Source organism: Anolis carolinensis, chromosome 2, assembly GCF_035594765.1.
Source record: "Anolis carolinensis isolate JA03-04 chromosome 2, rAnoCar3.1.pri, whole genome shotgun sequence".
Lineage (NCBI taxonomy): Eukaryota > Metazoa > Chordata > Lepidosauria > Squamata > Dactyloidae > Anolis > Anolis carolinensis.
In genome coordinates, this window is record NC_085842.1 from 259,387,756 (window position 1) to 259,413,486 (window position 25,731).

The 25,731-nt window shown below is 39.3% G+C and overlaps 1 protein-coding gene across 1 annotated transcript in view; it reads left to right on the forward strand.

The window, feature by feature from the left end:
- The window catches only part of fbn2 (fibrillin 2), a 154,739-nt gene that overhangs the window by 49,103 nt on the left and 79,905 nt on the right, over window positions 1-25,731 (forward strand). The window contains exons 8-12 of the mRNA XM_062972128.1: window positions 11,813-11,938; window positions 13,990-14,142; window positions 17,425-17,661; window positions 18,406-18,543; window positions 22,438-22,557. Coding sequence (XP_062828198.1) covers window positions 11,813-11,938; window positions 13,990-14,142; window positions 17,425-17,661; window positions 18,406-18,543; window positions 22,438-22,557 — 774 coding nt within the window. The remainder of the gene's footprint in view (window positions 1-11,812; window positions 11,939-13,989; window positions 14,143-17,424; window positions 17,662-18,405; window positions 18,544-22,437; window positions 22,558-25,731) is intronic.

A 25,731-nucleotide genomic window follows, 5' to 3' on the forward strand; every position in this document is an offset into this window, starting at 1 on the left:
CTGGCCTCGAACTCATGACCCCTTGGTCAGAGTGATTTGTTGCAGCTGGTTGCAGCTGGTTGCTCAACAGCCTGCGCCACAGCCCGGCTGAGACAAGTAAACCTTTACTTTCTGATGGTTCCGTGTAGGCAGACTTTGTTTCGTGCCAAAAATTGTTAAAAATAGTTTGTATAAAATTACCTCCAAGCTATAGGTACTTTATAAGGTGTATATGAAACATACATGAATTTCATGCTTTGACTTAGGTCCCATCTCCAAAATATCTTGTTTGTAATTCCAAAATCTGAACAAATTATATATCCAAAGCATTCTGATCCCAAGCATTATGATTAAGATACTCAGCCTCTATGTGTATTGGCTGATTGTAAATTATAGCTCTGTGTATGTAATGCCTTTGAATTGTTGATTCAAAGAGCTCACACTTCTTTTCACCTGTCAGTAAGGTAAAGGCGGCGGGGGGGGGGGGGGGAGCCTGTCTTTCAACCAACTTAAACAACTCCAGAGTTCCTTATTCCTGACCTTGTGGGGCTGAATGTGTCTAGACTTCCTTTTCAGATCCTTCTTATTGACATGTAGAAATCAGGAACAAAGAGAGCAGGGTGAAGTGGATATCTCTTTAGTATTTGAAATTTTTACAGTAAAGCTTGTCTTGACATATTGAGTTATCCTGTCAAATAATGGTCAAGTGCAGCCAGATTTTTCATATTTAAGGATTTCAAAACTTCAATATATTTCAAATAAAAGTGTGTAACATGCAGAAAATAATGGTTTGTGAGGAAACCATTTGTTTTTTTAACAGCATTTTCATCAAAATATTTCAGATATGTACAAACTCTTACAACCTTGCTCATTGTAGACAAAACCTTTGAAATACTTTCTTTAGCATGTGAGAATGAGATAAGCCAAAATGTATATTGTCCCACACAGTGTCCTTACATCTGTATATCCCTATCTCTGTCGAATTGCAAATGTGATTGTAGGTAAACATGCACTATAGTAAATGATGGTCTACATGTTATATTTGTCGTAAGGAAATATTCAAAGTTACAGTTTTTCAAGCTTTAGACAGGGCAGGTCCTGAAAATATAGCAGACATTACCTATTTCTTGGCGTGGATCAGTTAGAAAAACAAGGTTTTACATGTTTTAATGTACAGTAATGTGAATACCACAAACCTGAGAATATTTCTCATTAGTAATGGGCTGAGCCATGGAAATACCAGTGAGTCATTTAAAGATACTTTAAAAATATGTTTTATATGTGCAGTTTTACCTGAAGAATGGTAAATTATTTCCAAGCATTTAGTTGATGATATTGTGGCAGAAAAATGTCAATTTTTTTGTGCGTGATATGAATGGTGGGTATATGAGTTAAATAACTTATATAATGAAAGAGTGACATAACCTAATGAGGAAAAAACAATTTTGTGGTTGAGAAAATCAATCTAAAATGTTGGCAGAAAGGAATTTTCCATGGTCTTATATCCTGCTTGCCTATAATAGCAGAGGATGAGAAAACAACCCTTTATTGAGACTCTTTATTGAGACCCTTTAGAGAGCAACCATTTCATATTGAAAGAAGGTGTATAATGAAATTTCATCATCACACAAGAGATTATAGTGAAAAATACTGATGCTAATCAAAGCTGCATGGGTGGAACTGGAATCCTATGCCAAGGACCTTATATTGCAGAATCCTGATGCATCTATAGTGCTGGGAGGCGACCTTAATGCAAGGATGGGCCCAGATGATCTCTCTCTCTCTCTCTCTCTCTCTCTCTATAAGCAGCAGAACTGTCCACCACCAGCTAGTGAGGAAGTGACCTGTATCGGCAAATACGGCCAAATACCCAAGGACTGGGGGATGGCAGTCGTACCCATATATAAAAGAAAAGGGAGGCAGGACGATCCCGCCAATTACAGACCTATTAGCCTCCTCAGTACTATTAGCAAAATATATACAAGGCATTTGCACTGGAAATTGCTGGACTAGCTGGAGCAAGAAATATATATTTGCGGAGGAGCAAGCCGGCTTCAGGGAAGGACAGTTCACCATCGACCAGTGCATAGTATTATTTATTACATCATCATTTCTACCCCTCCCTTCTCACCCATCAGGGGACTCAGGGTGGCTTACAATATAAAAACATACATTAAAAACAGATTACATCACAAATAAAATCAATTTAAATAAAAAATTACATTAAAATTAAGAACCTATATTAAAAGCCTACATAATTATGCATATAAATATACATTCACGGCGCGTTTCAAGTCCAAATGGGGTCTGTCATTGAGTCATACAGTTGTCATGTCACATTTCTGCTGCTACTCTTGCTCAAAAGCCTGGTCCCATAACCATGTTTTCGTTCTTTTTCGGAAAGACAGGAGGGAGGGAGCCTGTCTAATTTCAGTTGGGAGGGCGTTCCATAGGTGGAGGGCCACCACGGAAAATGTCCTGTCTCTGGTCCCCGCCAGCCACACCTGTGAGGCTGGCGGGACCGAGAGCAGGGCCTCCCTAGAAGATCTTAGATTCTACGATGGGTCATAGCGGGAGATACGTTCAGACAGGTAAGCTGGGCCGGAACCATTTAGCGCTGTATAGGCTAAAACCAGCACTTTGAATTGTGCTCGGTAGCTGATCGGCAGCCAGTGGAGCTGACGTAGCAGAGAAGTGGTACGCTCCCTGTGCGTTGCTCCAGTTATCAACCTGGTATTACAGCATCTTATAGAAAAATATACCTCCCAGAGAACATCGTCCCTCTATGCTGCATTCATAGACTTTAGAGCAGCCTTTGACTCTATCTCCGTACCAAACTATGGGAAAAACTTGGGTCCACCTCAATAGATAAACGACTCCTGCAACTAATACGCACCCTACATGAAGGGACCACACTGAAAATAAGATGTAGCTCTCAAGGCCACCTCATTAAGGCAGTTGAAATGGAGAAAAGCGTCAAACAGGGAGGTACTCTGGCCCCACTATTATTTAATTTTTATATCAACTCCATGGTGGAACACCTTTATAACTTGGAATACCACCCTCCAAAATTGGCAGGAAGGCACCTATCAACCCTGCTTTATGCAGATGATGCAGTGTTACTATCCAGTACCCAAGTAGGCCTGAAAAGAGCCCTGAGAGCCCTAACAAAGTACTGCAATGCAGAACAGCTTCACCTTAACTTTCAAAAAACCAAAATTATGGAGTTCGCGAAATGACCCAAGTACCATACATGGAGACTAGATGGACACAATATCGAACAGGTCTCAAGCTTTAAATACCTGGGGATATTCTTCCACTGCACTGGAAATAGGAAAGTACATGCTGATTATGTAGCTGAAAAGCACAAAAGAGCTCATACGCTATCCTAAAGTTTCTCAAGACGGGAGGAGGCCACTACATTCCAGCAGCACTTAAGCTCTTTAAGGCAAAACCAATAGCACAAATGATGTATGGAGCCCAGCTCGGCCCCTACTCAAACTATGTCCCCCTGGAGCAGGTACAATCAAAAAATTTTAAGATCGGCGATGCAGGTCCCCAGATTTGTCTCAAACGCCATCCTGCGATTAGAGACAGGCCTCATGAGAGTGGAGGCGAGAGTCTGGATAACCACTCTCAATTATTGGTTGTATCTGTCTCACTCTTCATGTGGCCTTGCCTTGCTAACTCTGAGAGACAAGTTTCAATCTACATGGAACAAGGTAGTGACAACAAAAATTGCAACTAGGCTTCTCTCAAGAACATCTACTAAGTATGGGATGGGACCAAGCTAAGGATCACATCAGACAATGGATCCTGGATACAGAGCAACAATCCGACTTAGCCTGCTCTCCAGTCTTCAACATTACTGCAGATAACAGATATCTCATTGCTCCCATGGCTTACTTAGCATACCTGGCGGTGCCTAAACGTCATAGAGCTTTCACTCTCGCAAGATGCCATGCCCTTCCATCAGCAGTACTGGAGGGGAGGTACCAGAAGACCCCTGCCCAGGAGATACTATGCCCTTGTCAGTCTGGCCATACCGAAACAACCGAGCACGTGCTCCTCCAGTGTATGTTCTATAGAGATATTAGAATCAATTTCATCACTCCTTGGCTTTTAAAACATCCAGGCTGCACTGAAAGATACTACACCTCCCTGCTGCTCTCAGACTCCTGCTTTGCGATAACCCATAGTGTCGCCAGGTTCTGTGCGGCAGCAATTAATGCCAGACAGACAGTGACTGACCCAGCAGGGCAGCTATCTATTGGGAATGCAGCCAGAGCTATTTGTTATAAATGTTATAAATGCCCCCTCTATCCCCCTTTAGAGCCTCACAGTGGTTTGATACTTACTATTAGCAGCCCCTGCTCTTTAAACTATAAGCACAGTCTGTTTTTAATCTGTTCCTCTTATAACATGTTTTTAACCTGCCTTTTTATTTGGGAACTGCGATTCCCCTATTTTGGGCACCTCTGCCCATTCTTATATATGCTGGTATATAGCATATAAATAGTTACCGAGCATAATTCAAGGTGCTGGCTTTAGCCTATAAAGCTCTAAACGGTTCTGGCCCAGTTTATCTGTCCGAACGTGTCTCCCACTACGACCCACCTCTAAGCTTAAGATCATCAGATGAAGCCCTGCTCATGGTCCCGTCAGCCTCACAGGTGCGGCTGGCGGTGACGAGAGACAGGGCCTTTTCAGTAGTGGCTCCCCGCCTATGGAACGTCCTCCCCAGTGAAGTCAGGCAGGCTCCCTCCCTCCTATCCTTCCGTAGGAAGGTTAAAACTTGGTTGTGGGGCCAGGCTTTCGAATAAGAATCAGCAGCATTAATTACTATTATGTATGCTGGAACTCAATTGACAGACCCAGTCTTTTAAACTTGAACACGCCTATCTGTATTTTATAATGCGTTTTATGAATGTCTTATGTAAGTTAGTTTTTTAACTGATTTATAGTGTATTGTACAGTTTTTATATGTGTGTTTTATTGTAAGCCGCCCCGAGTCCCCTGTTGGGTGAGAAGGGCGGGATATAAATATTCTTAAACAGAAGAGCTTCCTGGTATGTGCCCATGCACTTCCAAAATGACATGTTAAGAAAGAATGGTTCGAACTAGTTTTAAGGCAGACATTATTTTATGGCTTTCTGGGCTTTGCTTGTGTAAGAAAAGGTGCAAAATATGTGGGTGCATCTATACTGTAGAACTAATGAAGTTTGTCTCCACTTTAACTGCCATGCATAAATGCTATGGAAAGCTGAGATTTGTGGTTTGGTGAGGCACTGGCACTCTTTGGCAGAGAAAGCTAAAGACCTTGTAACACTACAACTCAAATAATTCCATAACATTAAGCCATGATGATTAAAGTGGGATCAAACCATATTGATTATGATGTAGATTCACACAGTAGACATAGGTGCACACAGTGTTGGATGTAACCAGTTTCTCTCAAACAGACTTGCACCTCGTTCATGCACACATACACACACGAATATTCAGTAAGCAGAAGAGTACTTGCTTGAACCCGGATTTCATTTTTAAAATTTATTTTACCTACATGATCTCATCAGCAAGTCCTCTGCCCACTCCCTTCCACTCCTCATGTGTGTAAAGCCAGATCAAACATCACACAGGGGCAAAAATCTTGCAGGCCTTATCTAGGCAAAATGCCAGTTTTTAACAAGAGCTATATGACTTTGACATCAACTATCCAGTTTTTTTTAAAAAAGAAAGAAAATAAACTAGAAGTCATGCAATTTTAGTTTCCTTTTCTACCTTTTTGACTTGTGGAGCCAGATGTGCTTCAGCATGCATGAAGGAAATCTTTTTTCTTGGCAGTAATATGAATAAGTGTTCACATTACACTTTCAGCTTTTTGAGCAAAACTGCTTAAGTAACTGAAGAGTACAAAACTCAGTGTAACTTTAGAAATGCAAGATTACAATATTCAGTTTTATTTGATAGAATTTGTGCTTGTGGATCTTTGCATCAGTGGGTTAATTAAATATTATAGCTTTTTACTGGGCTTCCATTTTATTTCTGAAGGATTTTCAGCTTAATATAGCTAAATGCTAGTATTGGGGAAATGACAAGGCCTTAGTGATTTCTTAATGTTCCTGGAAATACGTAATGGTTTCATTCCAAGTGCTGCTGGCAAAGAAACTTCAGTAAAAGCAACACGATTAACAGTGAAATCTTACCCATGTTTACTCAGACATAAATCCCATTGAGTGGCATGGTACTTACTCCAAAGTAAGTGGGTGTACAATTGCAGCCTAAGAAATGCTGGTAAAATGCCATATGTAACAATTGTTTAAATTTGAGACATAGTCTTTAAAATCCAGCCAATTAAAAGGAAGAAAGATTTATAGGCCCTCTAAAGACACTTTGAGCCTCCTGGCCAGAGATATTATTTCCTCCCTATGATTCTTCCCAAAGTGAATGGAGGGTTTGTTCATTCCTTCCCAGCCCCTCACTAAACTACTCCTCACTTATGTGGACTTTGAAGCAAGAGATATTCTGGCCAAAATCTTTTCCAGAGCAAGCAGAATGTAAAATTCTGCTAGTATAGCAGCGAAAATGTTTTGATGGCCATCCTGGTTGCTGTTCTGGATTCATAGCGGATGGGCAGAACTGTGCATACATGCTTTAAGTGGACATGTTACACTGCAGGATGAAGGATAAACTGCTTTGTAAAGTTGGCAGTGGATGCCATCGTATACACACGTTAGATAGAAAATGCAGTTAGACAGAAATGCATTGGCAATGGCTTATTGTGTAAAATTGTGTAAAATACAGTTCTAATAGACATGTGGTAACACATCTGCAGAATGATTAAGTGGGCAGTGATGCATTACCTAAAGGACGTGCTGAAAAGGGTGAGTCATGACCATGTGACATTCATGATAAAGGGTTGCATCATTCATTTGTCCCTGGCTTATGACAGGACAGCAGTGGGTATAAAAGAAGGCAGGAAATGCTTGTTCTCTCTTGCCATATATAAAAGTCCTGGGATGAAAAGGAGGGAGTTTGGCAGCTGTCCAATAGATTCAACCCCCCCCCCCCCAATAACAGCTTTATAGTAAAGATGCATAGTCTTACTGGATTTTCGTGATTACTAAAATATATGGATGTAATTTATCATTAATTCTAGCAATTTTCTTTCTGCTGTAAGAACTAGTGAATTATAGAAACTATAAAGTTTTCTAAGTCCATTAACAACTTGGGTCTTATTCTGTGCAAAATTCACATGTTAATTTGCCCCAGTTGTAGCAATTTCTGTTCAAGTCCAGAACTGTGAAGATTCTCATCAGTCCAGTATTCTTCTTACCAGGACTTTTCAATACTCAAGGTTCTGTGAATTAATATCATTCGATCTGCTAATTCAGAGGCAAAGGAAAGCTAGTATATATTTCCACTACAGCCTTTGAAAAGGATATGTGTGGCTGTGAAATGAAATGTGCAGAGCACAGCACAGTATACTAGAAGATATAACAGTCTGAAGCTTCTTCAGACATGCTTCCTCATCATATGTTAATGGATGATGACCAGGAGACACATTAGGCAGTGTATTAATCTACCTTGTAAAATGCAAACCCAATATAATGTTCAATGAAAAGGTTTAATACTGAGACCCCGGACCATTCTTGTAAGAAGTACAAGGGGAAATAGAGTTTTGCATGTGAAAGAGCTTTAGTAGACCATGATACTCCAAAAGGGAAGGATGGCAGGGTCTTTTCATTCATGAAGCTGCAATATGTCTTGAATGAATAGGTAAGTATACTGCTGGTGACAGAAGTAAGTAAGTTGGTTGAGATAAGCATCCACTTGACCCAGAAGTTCTAGTGAAAATGCTTTTCCATTGCAGTCTCCCTACACTCTTAGGAAAGGGGTTTTTGAAAATTAGATTTCAGCAGGAGGATTTCGCCAGGATTGGTGGAGGGAAGTGCTGAAAAATCTTCACTATGCAACTCTTTTCATGAACACCCACCAAACCTGCTTTATTGAAATGTTTAGATGGCATGTGAAAACATGCCTTTCAACTTTTTACAAGTTTTCTGTGATCACTTAAACTTACTTATTTGTTTAATGGCTCTCACTTTTATTGTGTTCACTTGATGAAATTATATCTCAGTGAAATTCTTAATTTAAGCTTGAGGCAGTGGTCTTTTGTACATGTACATGTACAAAACCCTACTAAAATGATGACACCTGTTTATAAGTAAACATCCTCAGTGCTCACCAGAGCACTTCAGTTATGTAGGCAAGCTGGGTAACTGAATGAATTTATTGCAACTGAATGAACAGTGAGCAAGTGAAGGGTTTTCATAGAAGCATTTTTATAGCCAAAGATAGTGGATTTAAGCCTTTTGAGCTTTGCCTAAGGTTAATTGATTTTTCTTTGCTTTTCCCAAATGGGTTTTCATTAAAAAACATATTTTAATCTGTTTTTAATCATCATGTTTCCTCTCCCATTTATTTTACATTCTTTTTCCTTGCATAAGCAACCCAACACTGCAGTAGTGAGATTGTGTATCAGATATGAACAGATTTTGGAAATATTACTTTTTTGGACTACAACTCACCATAATACATCTAGTACATTTATGCTATCTGGGATTTTTTGAGAGATGTAGTCCAACACCCCCCCAAACTTTCCAAACCTCCAAATTCCTAGGGACTTGGAATTTAACAGTCTCTGTTTTTTGCATCAGCTTCAACTTCAGAACATCTTTCAAGTGACGGAATATTTTATGCCCTATTTTTTGGGAGCCTGCTTTGCTTTACAAGGACAATACGCTCAATTTCCCTTTTCATCTAACTTTTAAGAGGCAGCTGAGGCAAAAATAATCTGAATATAGATTGTGATATGCATAAACTCTTACAGAGTATTTTACAGCTTCAAAATGGAAAACATAAGTCAATTCAAAGTTTATGGAAATTTGGTCTAATCTTGATCAGTTGAATCCCAGTTTAGACCTGGGCTTGCTTCCAGGTTTGTTACAAAACCCAAAAGCTGACAAGTTTTAAACTAGTAATATATTTTATAAGGAGATTTACAAGGAGGTCTGACTGCATGCATGGGAGGTTGCTTTGTTGGACGCTGAGTATATGGGAGATTACTTTGGATGCTGGTAAAGCTATATGCTTGATAGGAATTGGATAGTGTTGTCACATTTCATGTTGTGATTTGGAAGCGGGTGAGAAGGGCAGGGTATAAATGATTGAAATAAAATGTTTGGATTCAAACTCTACCCAGTTACATGCAGGCATTTCCTTTTTTTGCTTTTTTGTTTTGTTATTTAAAAAAAGAAAGGAAAGGAAAAGGTTGCTGTCTCTCTTCTTAGTAAATGAAAAATGTTAAAGCAAGGATAAAAGAAGGACCACCATGTTCTCCTCTGATGCTTTGGACTCTTTAATATAGGCTATTGTGTGTATGTGTGGCAGAGCAAATGTATTTCTATTATTCTGACTGCCAGCTTTACCTGATATAACATGGTTATGATCTGGTGTACTCCCAATAGCTAAGCTGAATTTTTAAAAGCAGAATTCCACATTACACAGGAGGCTACAATTTTGACATCTATTTCCCCAGAGTCACAGAAATCATGGATCAGTGAGATAATGATGCCCCTTGCAGCAGTCCAGCATATTATTATTATTATTATTATTATTATTATTATTATTATTATTGTTATTTATACCCCACTTTTTCTTTCCAGCAGGAGGCTCAAAGCATATTTATTTATTTATTTATTTATTTACAGCACTTTTATCCCACCTTTCTCACCTGAGGGGACTCAAGGCGGCTTACAATAAATTGGCAAAAATTCAATGCCTGCAAACAATACACTAAACAACAGTTCATATAAAAACAACATAACATTACAGAATAAAAACACATTATACAAAATTTAAAAGATATCCAAATTAAAATCCATTCGTCCAAAATATTCTTATATAAATCTTAGTCCAGACCATGTGAAATCAGTGTTCTCATTCATTAAATGCTTGCATGCACAGCCATGTCTTTAAGGCTTTTCTGAAGCCCAGGAGAGTTGGAATCTGGCGAATGTTGCTGGGGAGGGCATTCCATAGCCAAGGAGCCACCACTGAGAAGGCCCTGTCCCTCGTCCCCACCAGCCGTGCCTGCGAGGCTGGTGGGACCGAGAGCAGGGCCTCCCCAGATGATCTAAGGGTTCTAGAAGGCTCCTAGGAGGATATATGTTCGGACAGGTAAGATGGGCCAGAACCATTTAGGGCTTTGTAGGTCAACACCAGCACTTTGAATTGGGCTCAGTAGCATATCGGCAGCCAGTGGAGCTGGCTTAACAAGGGAGTAGTGCGCTCCCTGTATTCCGCTCCAGTTATTAGAAGAAACACTGCATGGAAGTTGTTTAGCTTCCTGTAGATGGCTTTGATCCTTTGAAGCAAAGCAATATGAATGTTTGTATAGAAATGGCAATGATGGAAGTGGTACCCTTATTGCTGTATCAGAAACCTTTGTGTTTCCCATGCAGCGACAGCTGGTAGTTCCTGTGTCATTGTGGCAATGAATCTGCTTTGGGCTTTGGGCTGTATATGAAAGGAGCTATCCAAGGTCTTGAACTCTCTCCTCCAATTAAACTTAGCACTTTGGAAAACTCACTTAAAAGCAGGAATAGAACACAGAGCAAATTTACAATTCCACATAAAAGAGAAGGTATCAGCCATTAATATTCTGGTTTTACTCACACATTTGAGAGAGCTATAGCTCCATGCCACATGTTCCATGCTTGTGAGCTATAGATGTGAAGACATTGTGACTGGGTGGAATTATTTTGAACTGTATGAGTTGTAGTTGTGACATGGACATAAAAGGTAGAGCGATGTTACATTGGAATATAAAGCTGACAAGTGTCTGCTTATGGCCCAAAAGATTATTAGGAATTGTATTGGTATACAAAGATTTTTTAATTGCCTTCATACATTAATGCCAGGAATGGAAGTACCTTAAACATGGTATCTGTCAGAAGGATCTTGCACTTGATGCACTTTCATTATGTTGTCGAAGGCTTTCATGGCCGGAATCACAGGGTTATTGTGTGTTTTCTGGGCTGTTTGGCCATGTTCCAGAAGCATTCTCTCCTGACGTTTCACCCACATCTATGGCAGGCATCCTCAGAGGTTGTGAGGTAAAACACACAACAACCAGAAAACACACAACAACCCAATCTCAATACTCTCTTTGAGAACCACAAATAAGCTCCCTCCTGATCCAAGGCAGTTCATAAATTAATTTTTCTTTGATTTTTTTTATTTCTTCCTTAATTTAGGGATTACTTAGCATATGCAGATGCAAATGTGCAGGAAGTGTGCAGGCTTGAAGAATCCTCAGATGATGTGATAAGAATGGTAAAGCAGCTCTGCACTGCTTTTATGTTTATCACACTAATCAGCTGTTTTGGGTTATTCTGCTTGAAAATGGCTTGTCCTATATACCGAAAGAGAACACTGTTATGATATTTCTGCTTCAGTGGGTTACGTTCCTGTGTTTGGTTTCTCACACTTTAAATATGACAATATACTTCTTTTTTCTCATTTCTGATGCATCATTTTTGTTTTTCTTTCTTTTTTAAAAAAGGAAGCCATAATTGCACTATTGTACAATTACATGATGATACTTTTATGGAACTACTCCATTCCTCAGCCAGATCAGAAAGATGAACACACATCACTTTCACACTTTTTTCTGTGATACTTAATTTTTTCTCTTGCCCAAGACTGATTTTGCTTAGAACTCTTTAAACTTTTCCCGAACCCCTTCTTTTTCTGCTTCTTTTTCCAGATATTAATGAGTGCAGCCTCATTCCAGGAATATGTGATGCTGGTGAATGTTCCAATACTGTAGGAAGTTATTTTTGCCTCTGTCCGCGTGGTTTTGTAACATCTACAGACGGCTCTCACTGCATTGGTAAATATGTTGTTTAAAAACCTCTTCCTAAATTCTTTAACTAATTAATGAAATTAATTATTGGCTTGTTTGGTAATGGATCATTATTACTTGTGTCTGATTTTTATTCAAGTCTCTAGACTATGAAATCACTTGCTAGTCTTTTCCACAATGGCAACAGTGTTGTCTTTGCACAATTTCCATCTTAGGGAAGCTATGATCCCTACATGCATAGGCCATAAAGATGGAGATTTCAGGAATATTTCCATATGTTTCTGTATAGTTTTGTTTTTTACTTTCATCTTCCATGCTTTAAAAATATGTTGCTTACTGTTACTAGTTCATTATAGTTGTGAATCTGGAAAGAACTGTTGCATACTGATACATGAGAAATAGAAATAACATATTTACTGAATCTTTCTGTTTTTGAGTGAAAAAAACAAACAAATTGAATTTCAGTGAACCTTACATCTTTTTTAAAAAGTGTTTTGAGGTTTGCCTTGGATTGGTGACCATAACCACCAAGTCAATATTCATTTAAACCTAGAAGGAATTTAGAGTAAAGATTATTTCATTTAGTTCAGTAGTTTGCATCCCATGAGGGGAAGCAGTCAGGAAAATGAATTCACCTCTTTATTTGTATGTCAAAATGCATGGCTTAAACTCTTCTGACATCAGGCGATGAGGAGTACTTTATTCCAGGTTATACATATGGATTAGGCAGAGCTTGAAAAAATTAATTTTTGAAGTTTCATCTCCAGTTTGAAAAATTACTGCGTTTGTAATCCAAAAGATAATGTTTCTAAGATCTGGTGTTATGTCATGAAGACAGATGGTATGGCCTTCAAAATTGTCATGTGCCCCTCTTCTCCAGTCCTTCTAAGCTTTACTGGAAATTACTCTAAAGTTGCCAGGAGATCATCATTGTGCAAATTGTTTTAAGGAGGCCAGTCTAATAGGCCTGCATCTAGCCGGGTATCTAGTTGCAGGGACCACTGGTTGTAGGGCACGACCAGCCAGCAAACTGCAAGTAAGAGCATCTCTGCATAAGGCACCTGGCTGTCCCCATAACATTCTGGAACATTGCAGAATAATTGGGTTAACTCAATGTTAAGCAAATTCTGGAGATTTTCCAAAATTTTCCCCAAACTCTGGAGCAACTCTGCAGCTTTGGTCGAGTGTGGATTGCAGGATAAAGTCCAATGCAGACTTATCTGCAGTCCACAAAGGCCGGCATCACCACCCCCTTTTCCCTGTGCTCCGCAGCTGCTGCCACTGCCAACCTGTTGCAGAGCTCTGTGAGAGTTCTTGGCTATCATGACTCCCCAGGCTGATATCAGAAGAAGCACATGCTCATCCAGGGATAAGAAGGTGATGTCAGCATGGGAGCCTACGATGGCTGGGAGATACCATGGAGCTCTGTGACTGTCTGGCAATGAAGTGGGGATAGTAAGATGACAGCCTAGCAGGGCTGAAGCAGTTTTGGCCTAGCTGGGCCATGTGGATTCTCTCCTGCCATTGCTGCAGGTTGGGACTGGAGTGTGCGACCAGGCCATCTCTACAGTCAGTCAGAACATAAAGCGGCCAGTGTAGATGATCTCTTTGACATAAAGCTGGGATAACTCAGAAGAACAAAGGAATTTCAAAATTTTCTTCATTATTTTTTGTTAGAAATATTAAACATTTGGGAGAAATCTCCGAGGAAGTAAATAATTAAATATGGATAATACTTTGGTGATATGTGTAGTCGTGCATAATAATCTCTGACTAGCTCAGTTTGTCGATATATGCACTGTTACAAAACAATGACTGAAGAGGGAGAAAATCTATTATCTCTTGAATAATATTCTCCTCATAGCTTAGTATTTGAGTGCATGGGGCATTCTGTTGTACTTTTGGCTGTTGGAGACCAGTGGTCGTCATAAACTGCAGTTCAGGTGCTTTCAGTTGTACTGTCTATATTAATATTTGTTTACACAGTTTGTTAAGATGCTTATAATAGGTTAATAAATTGTTTTCAATGTCTTCATCTAAGCAGATCATTTGTGATTTCTCTAATTACCCATATCCAGATCAAAGAGCAGGCACGTGCTTCTCCAGTCTGGTGAATGGCCGCTGTGCTCAAGAGCTTCCTGGTAGGTTTACCAAAATGCAGTGTTGCTGTGAATCTGGCCGATGTTGGGCACTTGGATCCATTCCAGAAATGTGTCCTGTCAGAGGCTCTGGTGAGTATTTTTAGATTCCTATTAGTCATAACTGCTAAAATAATTTGAAAGCAAGCCTGAAGTGATTATTCAAATCTGTTCTGTTTTAGGAATACAGGTAGTCCCCAAGTTACTATGTAACACAATTAACGTTCCTGGGTTATAAAAGTCATTTCCTAATTGTTTCTATCATAACAACATGGAAAAAGCTTATTAAACTGTGAAAACCTTGTTTTTGCGGGACATCCTGTAACACATTTTGCTATAGTTTTTCAAGTCTCAACCAATTCAACATAGTTTATGGCAGCCATAAAAACGAAGTTTCTGGAGTATGACAACTACTTTCAAAGTAAGTACCACACAATTAAACAGAAAATAAGACTTTCAAACCAGGAACAGAATTTTTTTCAAATTTTGTTACATAGTGTAATTGGATTTTGAAAAGAAGTAGCTTGTTGTGGAAACAAGGATTGGTGATAAAGCTTCAGTTGAGACACTTTTTCCCCATGACAACTCTTTCAGGAGTGAATTTCCCTTCCGAGGGATAGATTTCTCACACTTCTTGTTGTCTCATCCCTGTTCTGAGTTGTCTGTAAGTCGGATGTTTGTAACTTGAGGACTGCCTATATGTCGTGTTCTGACTGCCATATGATGCTCACATTCTGTTCAGCCTAGCAAAATAATTCTGAAGAAACCTTTTTCATTTGGGGTTTTAAAAAGTGGAGAAGTGAATTGGGAATGCAGTTATAATGTATAAAAAACCACAAACAAAGTTAAAAACTTCGCATAATACTAAATTTACTTTGACCAGAAGCTGGCCACTTGGAGTGCCTCTGGTGTCGCTGTAAGAAGGTATTGTATTGTGCATGTGGCAGAGCTCAGACTACATTGTACTAAGTGGTTTCTGGTTTGCTCTTCTCCACATTCACATGTCATGGACTCCACTTTATAGCCCCATTTGTTAATATTGGCTCTGCATCTCGTGGTGCCAGAGCGCAGTCTGTTCAGCACATTCTGAGTCGCCCAGTCTTTTGTGTGCCCAGGAGGGAGTTTCTCATCTGGTATCATCCATTGATTGAGGTTCTGGGTTTTAGCCTGCAATTTTTGGACTCTAGCTTGCTAGGGTGTTCCTGCAAGTATCTCTGTAGCTCTTAGGAAGCTGTTCCTTGATTTAAGACATTGGCATGCTGGCTGATATCCAAAAAAGAGGATGGGCCGAAGTTGTCAATGCCTTGGTCCTTTTATTGCTGGCTGTTACTTCCTAGGAGCTATCAGGTGGTACAATATTGGCTAAACAGTATAATTTCTCCACACTGTAGGGATTAGGCATCCTGTGATAATGCGGTATGTCTCATTAAGAGCCACATCCACTGTTTTGACGTGGTTAATGTATTCCACACTGGGCATGTGTATTCAGCAGAAGATTACCAAAGCGCAAGGGCAAATGTCTTCACTGTATCTGGTTTTGATCACCAGGTTGTGCCAGTCAGCTTTTGTATGATATTATTTCTAGCACCCACTTTTCGCTAGATTGTCAAGAAGTGCTTCTTGTAAGTCAGAGCACGGTCCAGAGTAACTATCAGGTATTTTGGTGTGCTGCAATGCTCCATTGGGATTTCTGAGGTAATCCTCAGAGCTCAAGATGCTTGTCCTTTCTTAAGATGAAAAGCAAACATCTGCGTCTTTGATGGATTAGGAATCAGCTGGTTTTCCCTGTAATAGGCAGTAAGAGCATCTAAAGCTTCGGAAAGCTTCTGTTCAACCATTTCAAAGCTTCCTGCTTGAGTGATGATGGCACATCTGACTATTTCACATCCTTCCTAGTTTGGTGGCAAGGTTGGGTTTCCCATTCATCAGAAGTTAATGCACTATCTGATCTGCCTTTATGTTGGCATGGGTATTAGTTTGTGAGGGATCATTGCTCAATCGTCTTAACAACCTCCATGTCTTCTGACTACTCCTGCCCATATCAACTTCTGTTATCAGTTTTAGCCACTATTTTTTCTTGGCTTCAGAGATGGAGGACAGAATGCTTTGTCTCCATGTTCCTCCATCATTTAGCTGCATTTCTGCATTTAAACAAATATTTTAAAGGACTTTGGGGATTACTGAAGCTTTGGGAAGCATCCCATGGAATCCTTAATATGTTGTTTAGGGACTAAAATCCTGTCTGATCTTGAAAGTTGAGTACAGTCAGTCCTGGTTAGTTACTTTGATGGAGACTGCCAGTGAATGCCAGATGCTGTACTCTTTATTTTACAGCAAGTGGCAAACTCTACCTTTGATATGCTTCACCAAAATAAAATCCAATGAAATTTATAGGATTGCTGTAAGGTGACTTGAAGACACATACACATTTAGAATTCTCAGACTTCTAGCACCTCCCAAGACTATAAACCCCATGGTCATTGTAAGCAACCATAATGCTGTGCCTGCGTCACATAAAAGGGCCCCTGTAAAATTCTTTAAAGAACTAAAGAAGACATATTGTACATTCATAATTACTGTAGTCTCCTTTCTCTGCTTTCTACTGGCCAGGAAAAGGTGTGTTGGTGTGTCTGTAGCAGGAAAAAAGAGCATTCTAGTCATTGTAGCTATTCGAGTATAAGCCTACATGAATATAAGCCGGCCAGGACCATCACTTGAGTATAAGCTTAGGGGAGCTTTTTCAGCCCTAAAAAAGGGCTGAAAAACTCGGCTTATACTTGAGTATATACGGTAATTGATAAAGAATTCCAGGCTCCACAATTACTAGAAAAATGAATAAGTTATACCACTGTAATTCTTTAACACAGTGGTTCTCAACCTGTGGGTCCCCAGGTGTTTTGGCCTACAACTTCCAGAAATCCCAGCCAGTTTATCAGCTGTTAGGATTTCTGGGAGTTGTAGGCCAAAATATCTGGGGACCCACAGGTTGAGAACCACTGCTTTAACAGAATATTAACCATCATACTCTGTCAAAAGTATTTTTTTTCTAATGAGCTCATGGAACTGAATGTAAGCAACTAACTGAATATACTGTTTTCCCATTTAACTTTCCAGTATTTATTAAAATAGCTGGTGAAGATTTTAAACAAAAGTTGGATGGGTATCTTTCAAGAGAGGTTATAGTTTTGTATTCTTGCATGGCACAGGGTTGGACTAGATCTCTCCTGTGGCCTCTTTTAACCATAGAATCCTATGGATCTGTGGTATCCTGCAATAATAAAAAGTTTTCTCATATTAATTCAGTGATACATGTTCTTACCGCTTTCCGAAAAAAATGAAACAGTGATGTGCCTATGTTTTTGTTTGCATTTTTAGATGAATATCGCAGACTATGTATAGATGGCATTCCTGTTGTAGGTGGTTCCAGGCCTGGTGGAACAGGAGGAAATGGCTTCCTTCCTGGTGGAAATGGGAATGGCTATGGCCCAGGAGGAACAGGATTCATTCCTATTCCTGGAGGAAATGGCTTTTCTCCAGGTGTTGGTGGTGCTGGAGTAGGAACTGGTGGCCAAACCCCCACTGGTGGAAATGGTCCCATCATAACTGGGCTGAGTAAGTTGTCTAATATCATCATCATAAAACTGGGTTTTCCTGTAATAGATGAACTAATGCATCATTTTCTCCATAATAAGTACAGCTGAGAGGAATGAGGGATAGTACGTTTTACAGTTGAGGACCCCTCCAAAAATGGTGGTGTTCTGGGTATTTCTCTGTAAGCAAAATAATGTACTTCTCTTCAAACCAGTATTGAGATCTTTGACTGGTCAGAAGAGAGGTAAAATGTTTTCATGAACCTCCCCCCCCCCCCCCCCAATATTTGATTTCACCAAAATCATGACTAAGAAAATCTATTCTGGAGGATTGTTTTAAAAATCTATTAACCTTTTTCAAATATTTTGAGGAGATTTATATGGCATAAGTATTCTGAAGTAATGTATACTAAAAATATTCACACTTGCAACATTCTACATATAAAGGAATTGAGTTTCCAGTGTGAGAGTAGCCCTAACATTACAATCTTTAATATGCATAATTTCAAAATAAAATTTATTTTTCTTTCAATACATTTTTTCTTTAAACCTTTCAAGTTTAAAACTTGAAAAAGAAGAAACGTGCGAAACCATGTACAAGTGTGAGATTATGAGTATGCATATGTGTGTGTCCCTATCAAGATTGTAGTCAGCATTCTTGATTACATGCCATGAGTTATCAAAAATAAGATACTAGATTTGAAAATCAGGGCTTCTTTTTGATATTTTAATAGAACTCGGACTTGTATTTTCTATACTTGTATAGCTATACTCAACCAAACAATAGATATCTGTAAGCATCATCCTAATCTTTGCTTAAACGGACGATGCATCCCAACTATTTCCAGTTACCGATGTGAATGTAATATGGGATATAAGCAGGATGCAAATGGAGACTGCATTGGTGAGTATACATTACTGCTTCAGTTGTTCATCTTCACTAAGTATTTTTTCATATACAATCTCTTTGTGCTAAAACTTTCTTGGTCAAATTCTGAGTTTCTAGTTTCAACATACCATTCATCCACTAAATATCTGCCCAATAAAATGTGGGTTAAGTGAATTGATACCTAGAAAAATGTCATTATCATGTATCTGTAACATCTATAAAAAAGCTCATAGAAGACATAGAGCAGAGCTGTACAACCATTTCATGTTTGTGAGGCACTTTTTAAACATGCATTATTTCATGATGCAGTAATTCAGGTTTACTAGCAAACTGGAGGTTAAACCAACCCCTTGTAAGAGATACAGAAACATACATAAATTGTAATAACAAAATGACAACATATTACATTAAACTCTATCTATCTATCTATCTATCTATCTATCTATCTATCTATCTATCTATATGTCATACTGCTTATTTCACATAGACTCAGAGGTTTCCTTTTACATTTGTGTGCTGTAGCACTGTCTGGTTAAACTGGTACCCCTCAAATACTGTTTTGGACAGAGTGAAGTAACAAGGAAATATGTGCCGTGTCTAGACTTTAAATAATCACTTTTAAGACAATACTTCTGGACGTTTATCAGACTTTGCATTAGGAGAGTTGCATAATGTGAAGCCAGTTACTGAGCTATTAGAACACACTTGGAAACAACTGTTTAAAGTTGCTACCAAGTGTACTCTAATAAGTTCAGTAACCACCTCCATCTACATTTATAACAATGCATTCATTAATCTGTAAAGCTGTTCATGGGGAGATTAGCTTTCAAGCAACTAGGCTGCCCAATGAAAGAAAATAAATTACTAAGTGCTTTGAAATGAAGTCCCATAAGAACTAGGGCATTAAAAAGAGCAGCTGGGACAGTTAGACATTTGGAAAGTGTTCAAAGAGAAACTGCTTGAGCAGTACTAGGGTAGATTGAGTGGTAGAGTGAGCAGATGAGAGAGATGCCAAAATAGCACAGTGTGAGAAAGATTTCTAAGAAGCTTCTGTTTCTGAAAAAAGGTTTCAAAAAAAAGTAAGATTTTTTACTCCTTTTGGCCATTCTCTTATTGAGAAGTCACAGTACATTTGTCTTTACTCCATATGGGAAGAGGCAAAAATTTAAAAAGAAATTTGGTATTCTTTCTGTAGAATTTGCTGACTTCTTAAATATTTATTAATGTCATTTTGCTGCAGGGGAATATGTGTGTAGTCTTTCAGATCTGATGAGTTCTTCAGAAAAGGCCCTTCTCTCGGTCCTACCTCCATCTCACACTCGGTTGGTGGGAATGAGAGAGAGGGCCTTCTCGGTGGCTGCCCCTCAATTCCGTTCTTCCCAAGGAAGCCAGAATGGCCCCCTCCCTGCTGTCCTTTCAGTGGCAGGCTAAAACCTTTTTATTCGGGCAGGCTTTTAAAGAAGAAGGTTTTTAAGATCATGTCAGGGTTTTTAGTTATGATTATCTTTTTAACTGTGAATTTTTAAATACCATTTATATTTAATTCTATTTTAATGTTTGTATATTTGTATATTTTAAACTGTACTGAAAGGCTTTTAATGTTAGCCACTTTGCGTCTTCTTATTGGAGAGAAAAATGGGATCTTAATAAACAATAATAATATTAATGAATTGTAATCCAATTTTAGACAATGGTGAGAGGACTTGCAATCTAACATCATTGGGGAGTTTTCATGTTGCTTCCCTTGCCTTAGCAAGTCAGGGCCCATCAGACATGCCTTAAAACTGAGACCTGTCTCAGTTTTACCAGAGGCATCCAAACTATGCCTCTGGTAAAACCGAATTAAACACCTGGTAAAAACCAGATCTTAGGTAAGATCCGTGTCTTACCAGGTGTGGGTCCTGTTTGGATTGGGCCCAGGAACTGCGTCACGCAATCCCTGGGCCCAGTCCACACAGTCATCTCAGGTTTTTTTGGGCTCCAGAAGCCTGAAAAACTGAGGGGACACCCACTCCTTCTCCCCAGACCCTAAAAGAAGCCCTTAAAAGTATTTTTAAAAAACATACCCATCTGCCACTATCTTCCTCCTCACACCCTCCTGAGTGGGGAGATGGGGAGGGGGCCAGGAGGGGGCCAGGAGAAAGATAATGGGCTTCTTTTGGGGGGCTTGAGGATAGCTGCATGCCATCCCAATTGTTATCGAGCTGGCATGTAAACACCTCCTCCAAGGAAAGCCTGGATTTTGGGGAACTTGTGGGAACTTAAACCCACACGGAAATTGATTTTTTAAACCCACTTCGGCACAGGTTTAACTCATGTCTGGAAGCGCTCTCAGAAGAGCTTTATGTTTGCCTTTTTAAATACTTTCTGCCTGACACTGGGTTCAGTACTGAATACCTATTTGATAATCTTTGTTTTCATAGAACCTTACCATTAATAAATACACAAAATATATAAAGTAATGCATAGTTCTGATAAACCATTAACCAGTTCATTTTCAGTTTAAATACATTGTTTTGATTAAAATGCTGTGTCCAACAATTATATCCTCATTAAGTACTGAACCAAATAATTTAGATTCAGATTTGTCTGTTGAACAAAAGGATAAACTTAAAAAAAAAAGATCAAGATTCATGGGATAGCTTGTGGGTTTTCTTTAATGCATCCCAATCTCTTCTTTTCATACTGCTTCATGTTTATGGCTTTGCTGCAGTTTTCTCAACTCCATATGCAAATGTAAGTGTTGCTAAATAAAATGAAATCATTTTCTTTTGTTAGAAATGATGAGTGTTAGTAAGATAGCACTGTAACTTGCTGGATTTGATTTTTGAGATAGGTATTGTAATTCATTATGGTATGGTATAGCTGTTTGAGTGCTGGAACAGAACTCTGGAACACCAGGAATCCCTACTCAACCATGGAAACCTGCTATGTGACCTTTAGAAACTCTCACTCTCTCAGTCTTAGAGGATGGCAATATCAATATTAAACCTTGTCTAAATAGCTCTTGCAAAGAAACTCCTATGATGGACTCATCATCAGAATCAACTTGGAGATGCACAAGAACACTAATAATTGTACTTATATTGATGTGAACCAATATTATGATCTTGCATATGATTCAACTCCTTTTAGGGGAATTAGCATTTTAATATTACAAACTTTTTACACATACTGTTTAATTAAGTATTTACAGTTAGATATATAGTCTTAGTGAGACGTTTATATGCAAAGAGATGCAATGAAACGGAAGATCCATATATCCAACAGATAACTGAACACCTTGTACCTATAGAATTCACCCTTTAGGAACAATGGGTGATTTGAAAATTAATAGTCTGTCTTGCCTCTGCAGCCTCTGGCTCTGTTTCTCCTGCAGGACACAAATGCTGTCTATCCACTACCTCAGGCTCGGAAAATTAGTGCTTTGATTAAATTAACAGGAGCAGCTGTAGGCCTCTAGATGTTTTTAAACTGCATCTCTCATAATCATTGGCCATGCTGGCTCAGGGGATAATGGGAGATATAGACCCCAGACTGCTGGAGAACCATATCTGCCCACCCATGATCTAGATCAAGGTTGTGGAAAATGTGCCATGTGGCCTATATGCAGTCCTTAAGACTACTTGCACTCTGTAGTGCCATATAAGATTCCTCTCACTCATCAAGTTGAGGTTACATGAAGCCCTTGTCTGATCCATTGCTATATTAAATCCTTTGTTTCGCTATTTTTCTTTATTTTTCAAGACTTCTCTTTAATTTTGGTTTTTGTAAAAACAAAATGTAATACTAACTGTATTATGAGAATTGTGAGGCAGTAAAATTTTAGATAATTGCATTGCACCAACTATGATTAAATTTTATTTATACATAGCAAAATCTGATAGCATTTTTTTCTGATGCAAGCAGATGTTGATGAATGCATATCAAACCCATGCTCCAATGGAGACTGTGTGAACACACCCGGGTCTTATTATTGCAAGTGCCATACAGGTTTCCAGAGAACACCAACAAAACAAGCTTGCATTGGTAAGAAATATTTACTTTTATTTTTGTACTTTCCACGTTTCTGTTTGATCCGAGTCATATCCTTTTTATACTCTAAATAGTATTCGAGAGTGTTTAGTTTTCTCTATCCCATATACCATGTTAATGGTGTAATACTTCCAAATATTTCATTAAATTTGCAGTATTTCCCAAAATTGTACCGTTTTGGGAAATGTGAAAAACAAAAAGTTAGAAGCAATAGGGCCACAAGAGCAACTTTGAAAAGCCATTCCATTATCTTTGAACAACTACAGAAAAGACACTGTCTCTTGTGCTCTCCTGCTGTATATCAGATAATGTGAGTGCATACAATCTTAGATGACATGAAAAGTTTAATATGGTTAGGGAGATCCTGGAACACGTGCCTAAAAATTAGGGAGGTCTGTTTCCATGAATTTCTTCCCATTGTATTTTTTTTAAACTTATTTTTTCTTTAACACTAATAACATTGGCCAACACACATAGAATTATAGAGTTGGAAGAGACCTCATGGGCCATCCAGTCCAACCCCCTGCCAAGAAGCAGGAAATCGCATTCAATACACCCTGACAGATGGCGATCCAGCCTCTGTTTAAAAGCCTCCAAAGAAGGAGCCTCCACCACAGTCCGGGGCAGAGAGTTCCAGTGCCGAACAGCTCTCACAGTGAGGAAGTTCTTCCTAATTTTCAGGTGGAATCTCCTTTCCTGTAGTTTAAAGCCATTGTTCTGCATTCTAGTCTGCAGGGCAGCAGAAACAAGCTTGCTCCCTCCTCCCTATGACTTTCCCCCACATATTTTACATGGCTATCATGTCTCCTCTCAGCCTTCTCTTCTGCAGGCTTTCAGCCGCTCCTCGCAGGGCTTGTTCTCCAGACCCTTTATCGTTTAGTTACCCTCTTCTGGACACCTTCCAGCTTGTCAACATCTCCTTTCAATTGCAGTGCCTAGAATTGGATACAGTATTCCAGGTGTGGTGTGACCAAGGCAGAATAGAGGGGTAGCATGACTTCCCTGGGTCACTATACTCCGATTGATGCAGGACAAAATCCCATTGGCTTTTTTAGCTGCCGCATCACATTGTTGGCTCATGTTTAACTTGTTGTCCACGAGGACTCCCAAGATCCTTTTCACACTTACTGCTGTCGATCCCGGTGTCCCCCATTCTATATCTTTGATTTGATGCCTCAAATTTTAACCCTGTTTCTGGGTATATTCGATCTTCTGATTCAAAAAATGGCACTAGTTTTCCCCTATCCATTCCAGTTTTTAAGATACCGAACATAGGACATATATCAGTTGTCATTTGCTCGCCCATAGAAAATCATGTGGAGCTGGTGTGATATATCCAATGCTGTTTTCTGAATCAGTTTCCCAAATAACCCCAGAAATAGGCCTAAAAACCAAGACACCAAGCATTTTTGTTGGACTGTGTAATTTATGAAGATGATGTTTTTCCTTTTGTCACTCAACCTTTTATGGTAGGAGTGCTTGTATAACTAGAACCTGATGTGTTTATTCCTACAATAATCTGTACATATTGTTGACAATCCAAAAATACTGATTGACCAGGGTACATATTTCTTTACTTTCTGAATGAGGTAGATGGCTGTCTGTTGTGCCCCATGAAGACCTTTACTGTTTACTGCTAGTTAAGCCCTTTTTAGTTAGAAGGATTAATATTTTATGTACAGTATCTGGTGGCACAGTGTGTTAAAGCACTGAGCTGCTGAACTTGCGGACCAAAAGGTCCCAGGTTCAAATCCCGGGAGTGGAATGAGCGCCCGCTGTTAGCCCCAGCTCCTGCCAACCTAGCAGTTCGAAAACATGCAAATGTGATTAGATCAATAGGTACCGCTCTGGCGGGAAGATAACGGTGCTCCATGCAGTCATGCCGGCCACATGACCTTGGAGGTGTCTATGAACAACGCCGGCTCTTCGGCTTAAAAATGGGGATGAGCACCAAACCCCCAGAGTCTGTCACGACTGGACTTAACGTCAGGGGAAATCTTTACCTTTACCTATATGGGGGTCAGTCTAGACAGCCTCTTTTCATTTGAAGCCTCCATCATCCTGCGCCTTTAAGAATCCCCTCTGTGGGGGGAGCCTCAGGCAAGGCACTTCTGATTCTTGGAAGAGTCAGCCCTTTTGTGACTGGAAGGAGAAGAGAGAGAAAGGCTGGAAGATCTACATATTAGCACATCCAGTCAGAGCTGTATTCGTCCAATCAGAGCTAAATATGAAGACCATCTTAGAGATGGTTGAATGAGATAATAAGAAGAAATACAGATTCAGGAGCCTCAGTGCACCCAGAATTGTTTCTATCTCTCAAATATTTTACCTCTCATAAAGTCTTTGTAGTGAGACTCAGAAGGAGAGAAAGTCTAAATTTCTTATCAGTTAATAAATGCTTGTTTGATTCAACTATATAGTCTCTGATGTGTTCCCTGCGCAGACAGTTCACCTTCCAAGTAGTTAAGATAGCATGGGGGCAGAACACTGCCATAGCATTCTGCTGTGGAAACAAAATGTACATTAATTGGTCTCACAGCCTTTCTGGCTTTAAGCCAAGAACAGGGACAACACCCATCCTAATTTACCACTGCTGCAAGTTTACTTTGATCACTTTTCACCACACAGGAAAGCAAAGTGCTGGGATAAGTCCCTTTAAGTTGTTTCCCTTGGAACAAGGAGCTCTAAAGTAACTGCAGCAAAGATTCCCTTTGTGTGTGGCAGCCTCTCCTTGTTCTGTTTTGAAGGATCAGAAAGCTCTTAAAACAAAAGAGATTGAGACTTTTGAATTAATTATGGCTCAAAATGGCAAGAACCAATTCTCTTTTGTTTCATACATGGTTGAAAAAGGCTGTTTGATTCCACTGTATTCGCAAATGAGTGTTAAAAGTTTCTTGTGTTTCTAAACATGATACAAAATTGTGTGGGTAGGGTTGGGGTGAAGATAATCAGCATTCATAGGCAACATTTTCCCACCAGACAGACAACTTAGATAGTTAATTAGTTATTACTAGCCTTGAACCTTGTGGCATTAAAGATGATGGAAGAAAAAAAGAGAAAGAGATGCAAAACAAAGAGGTAGTTCTTTATAAATTTAAAAAAAAAACAAAAGCACGCCGCCTACCTGTACTGTGTTTCATTTTCTCTTAGAATGGCCCAAGCTTCTCA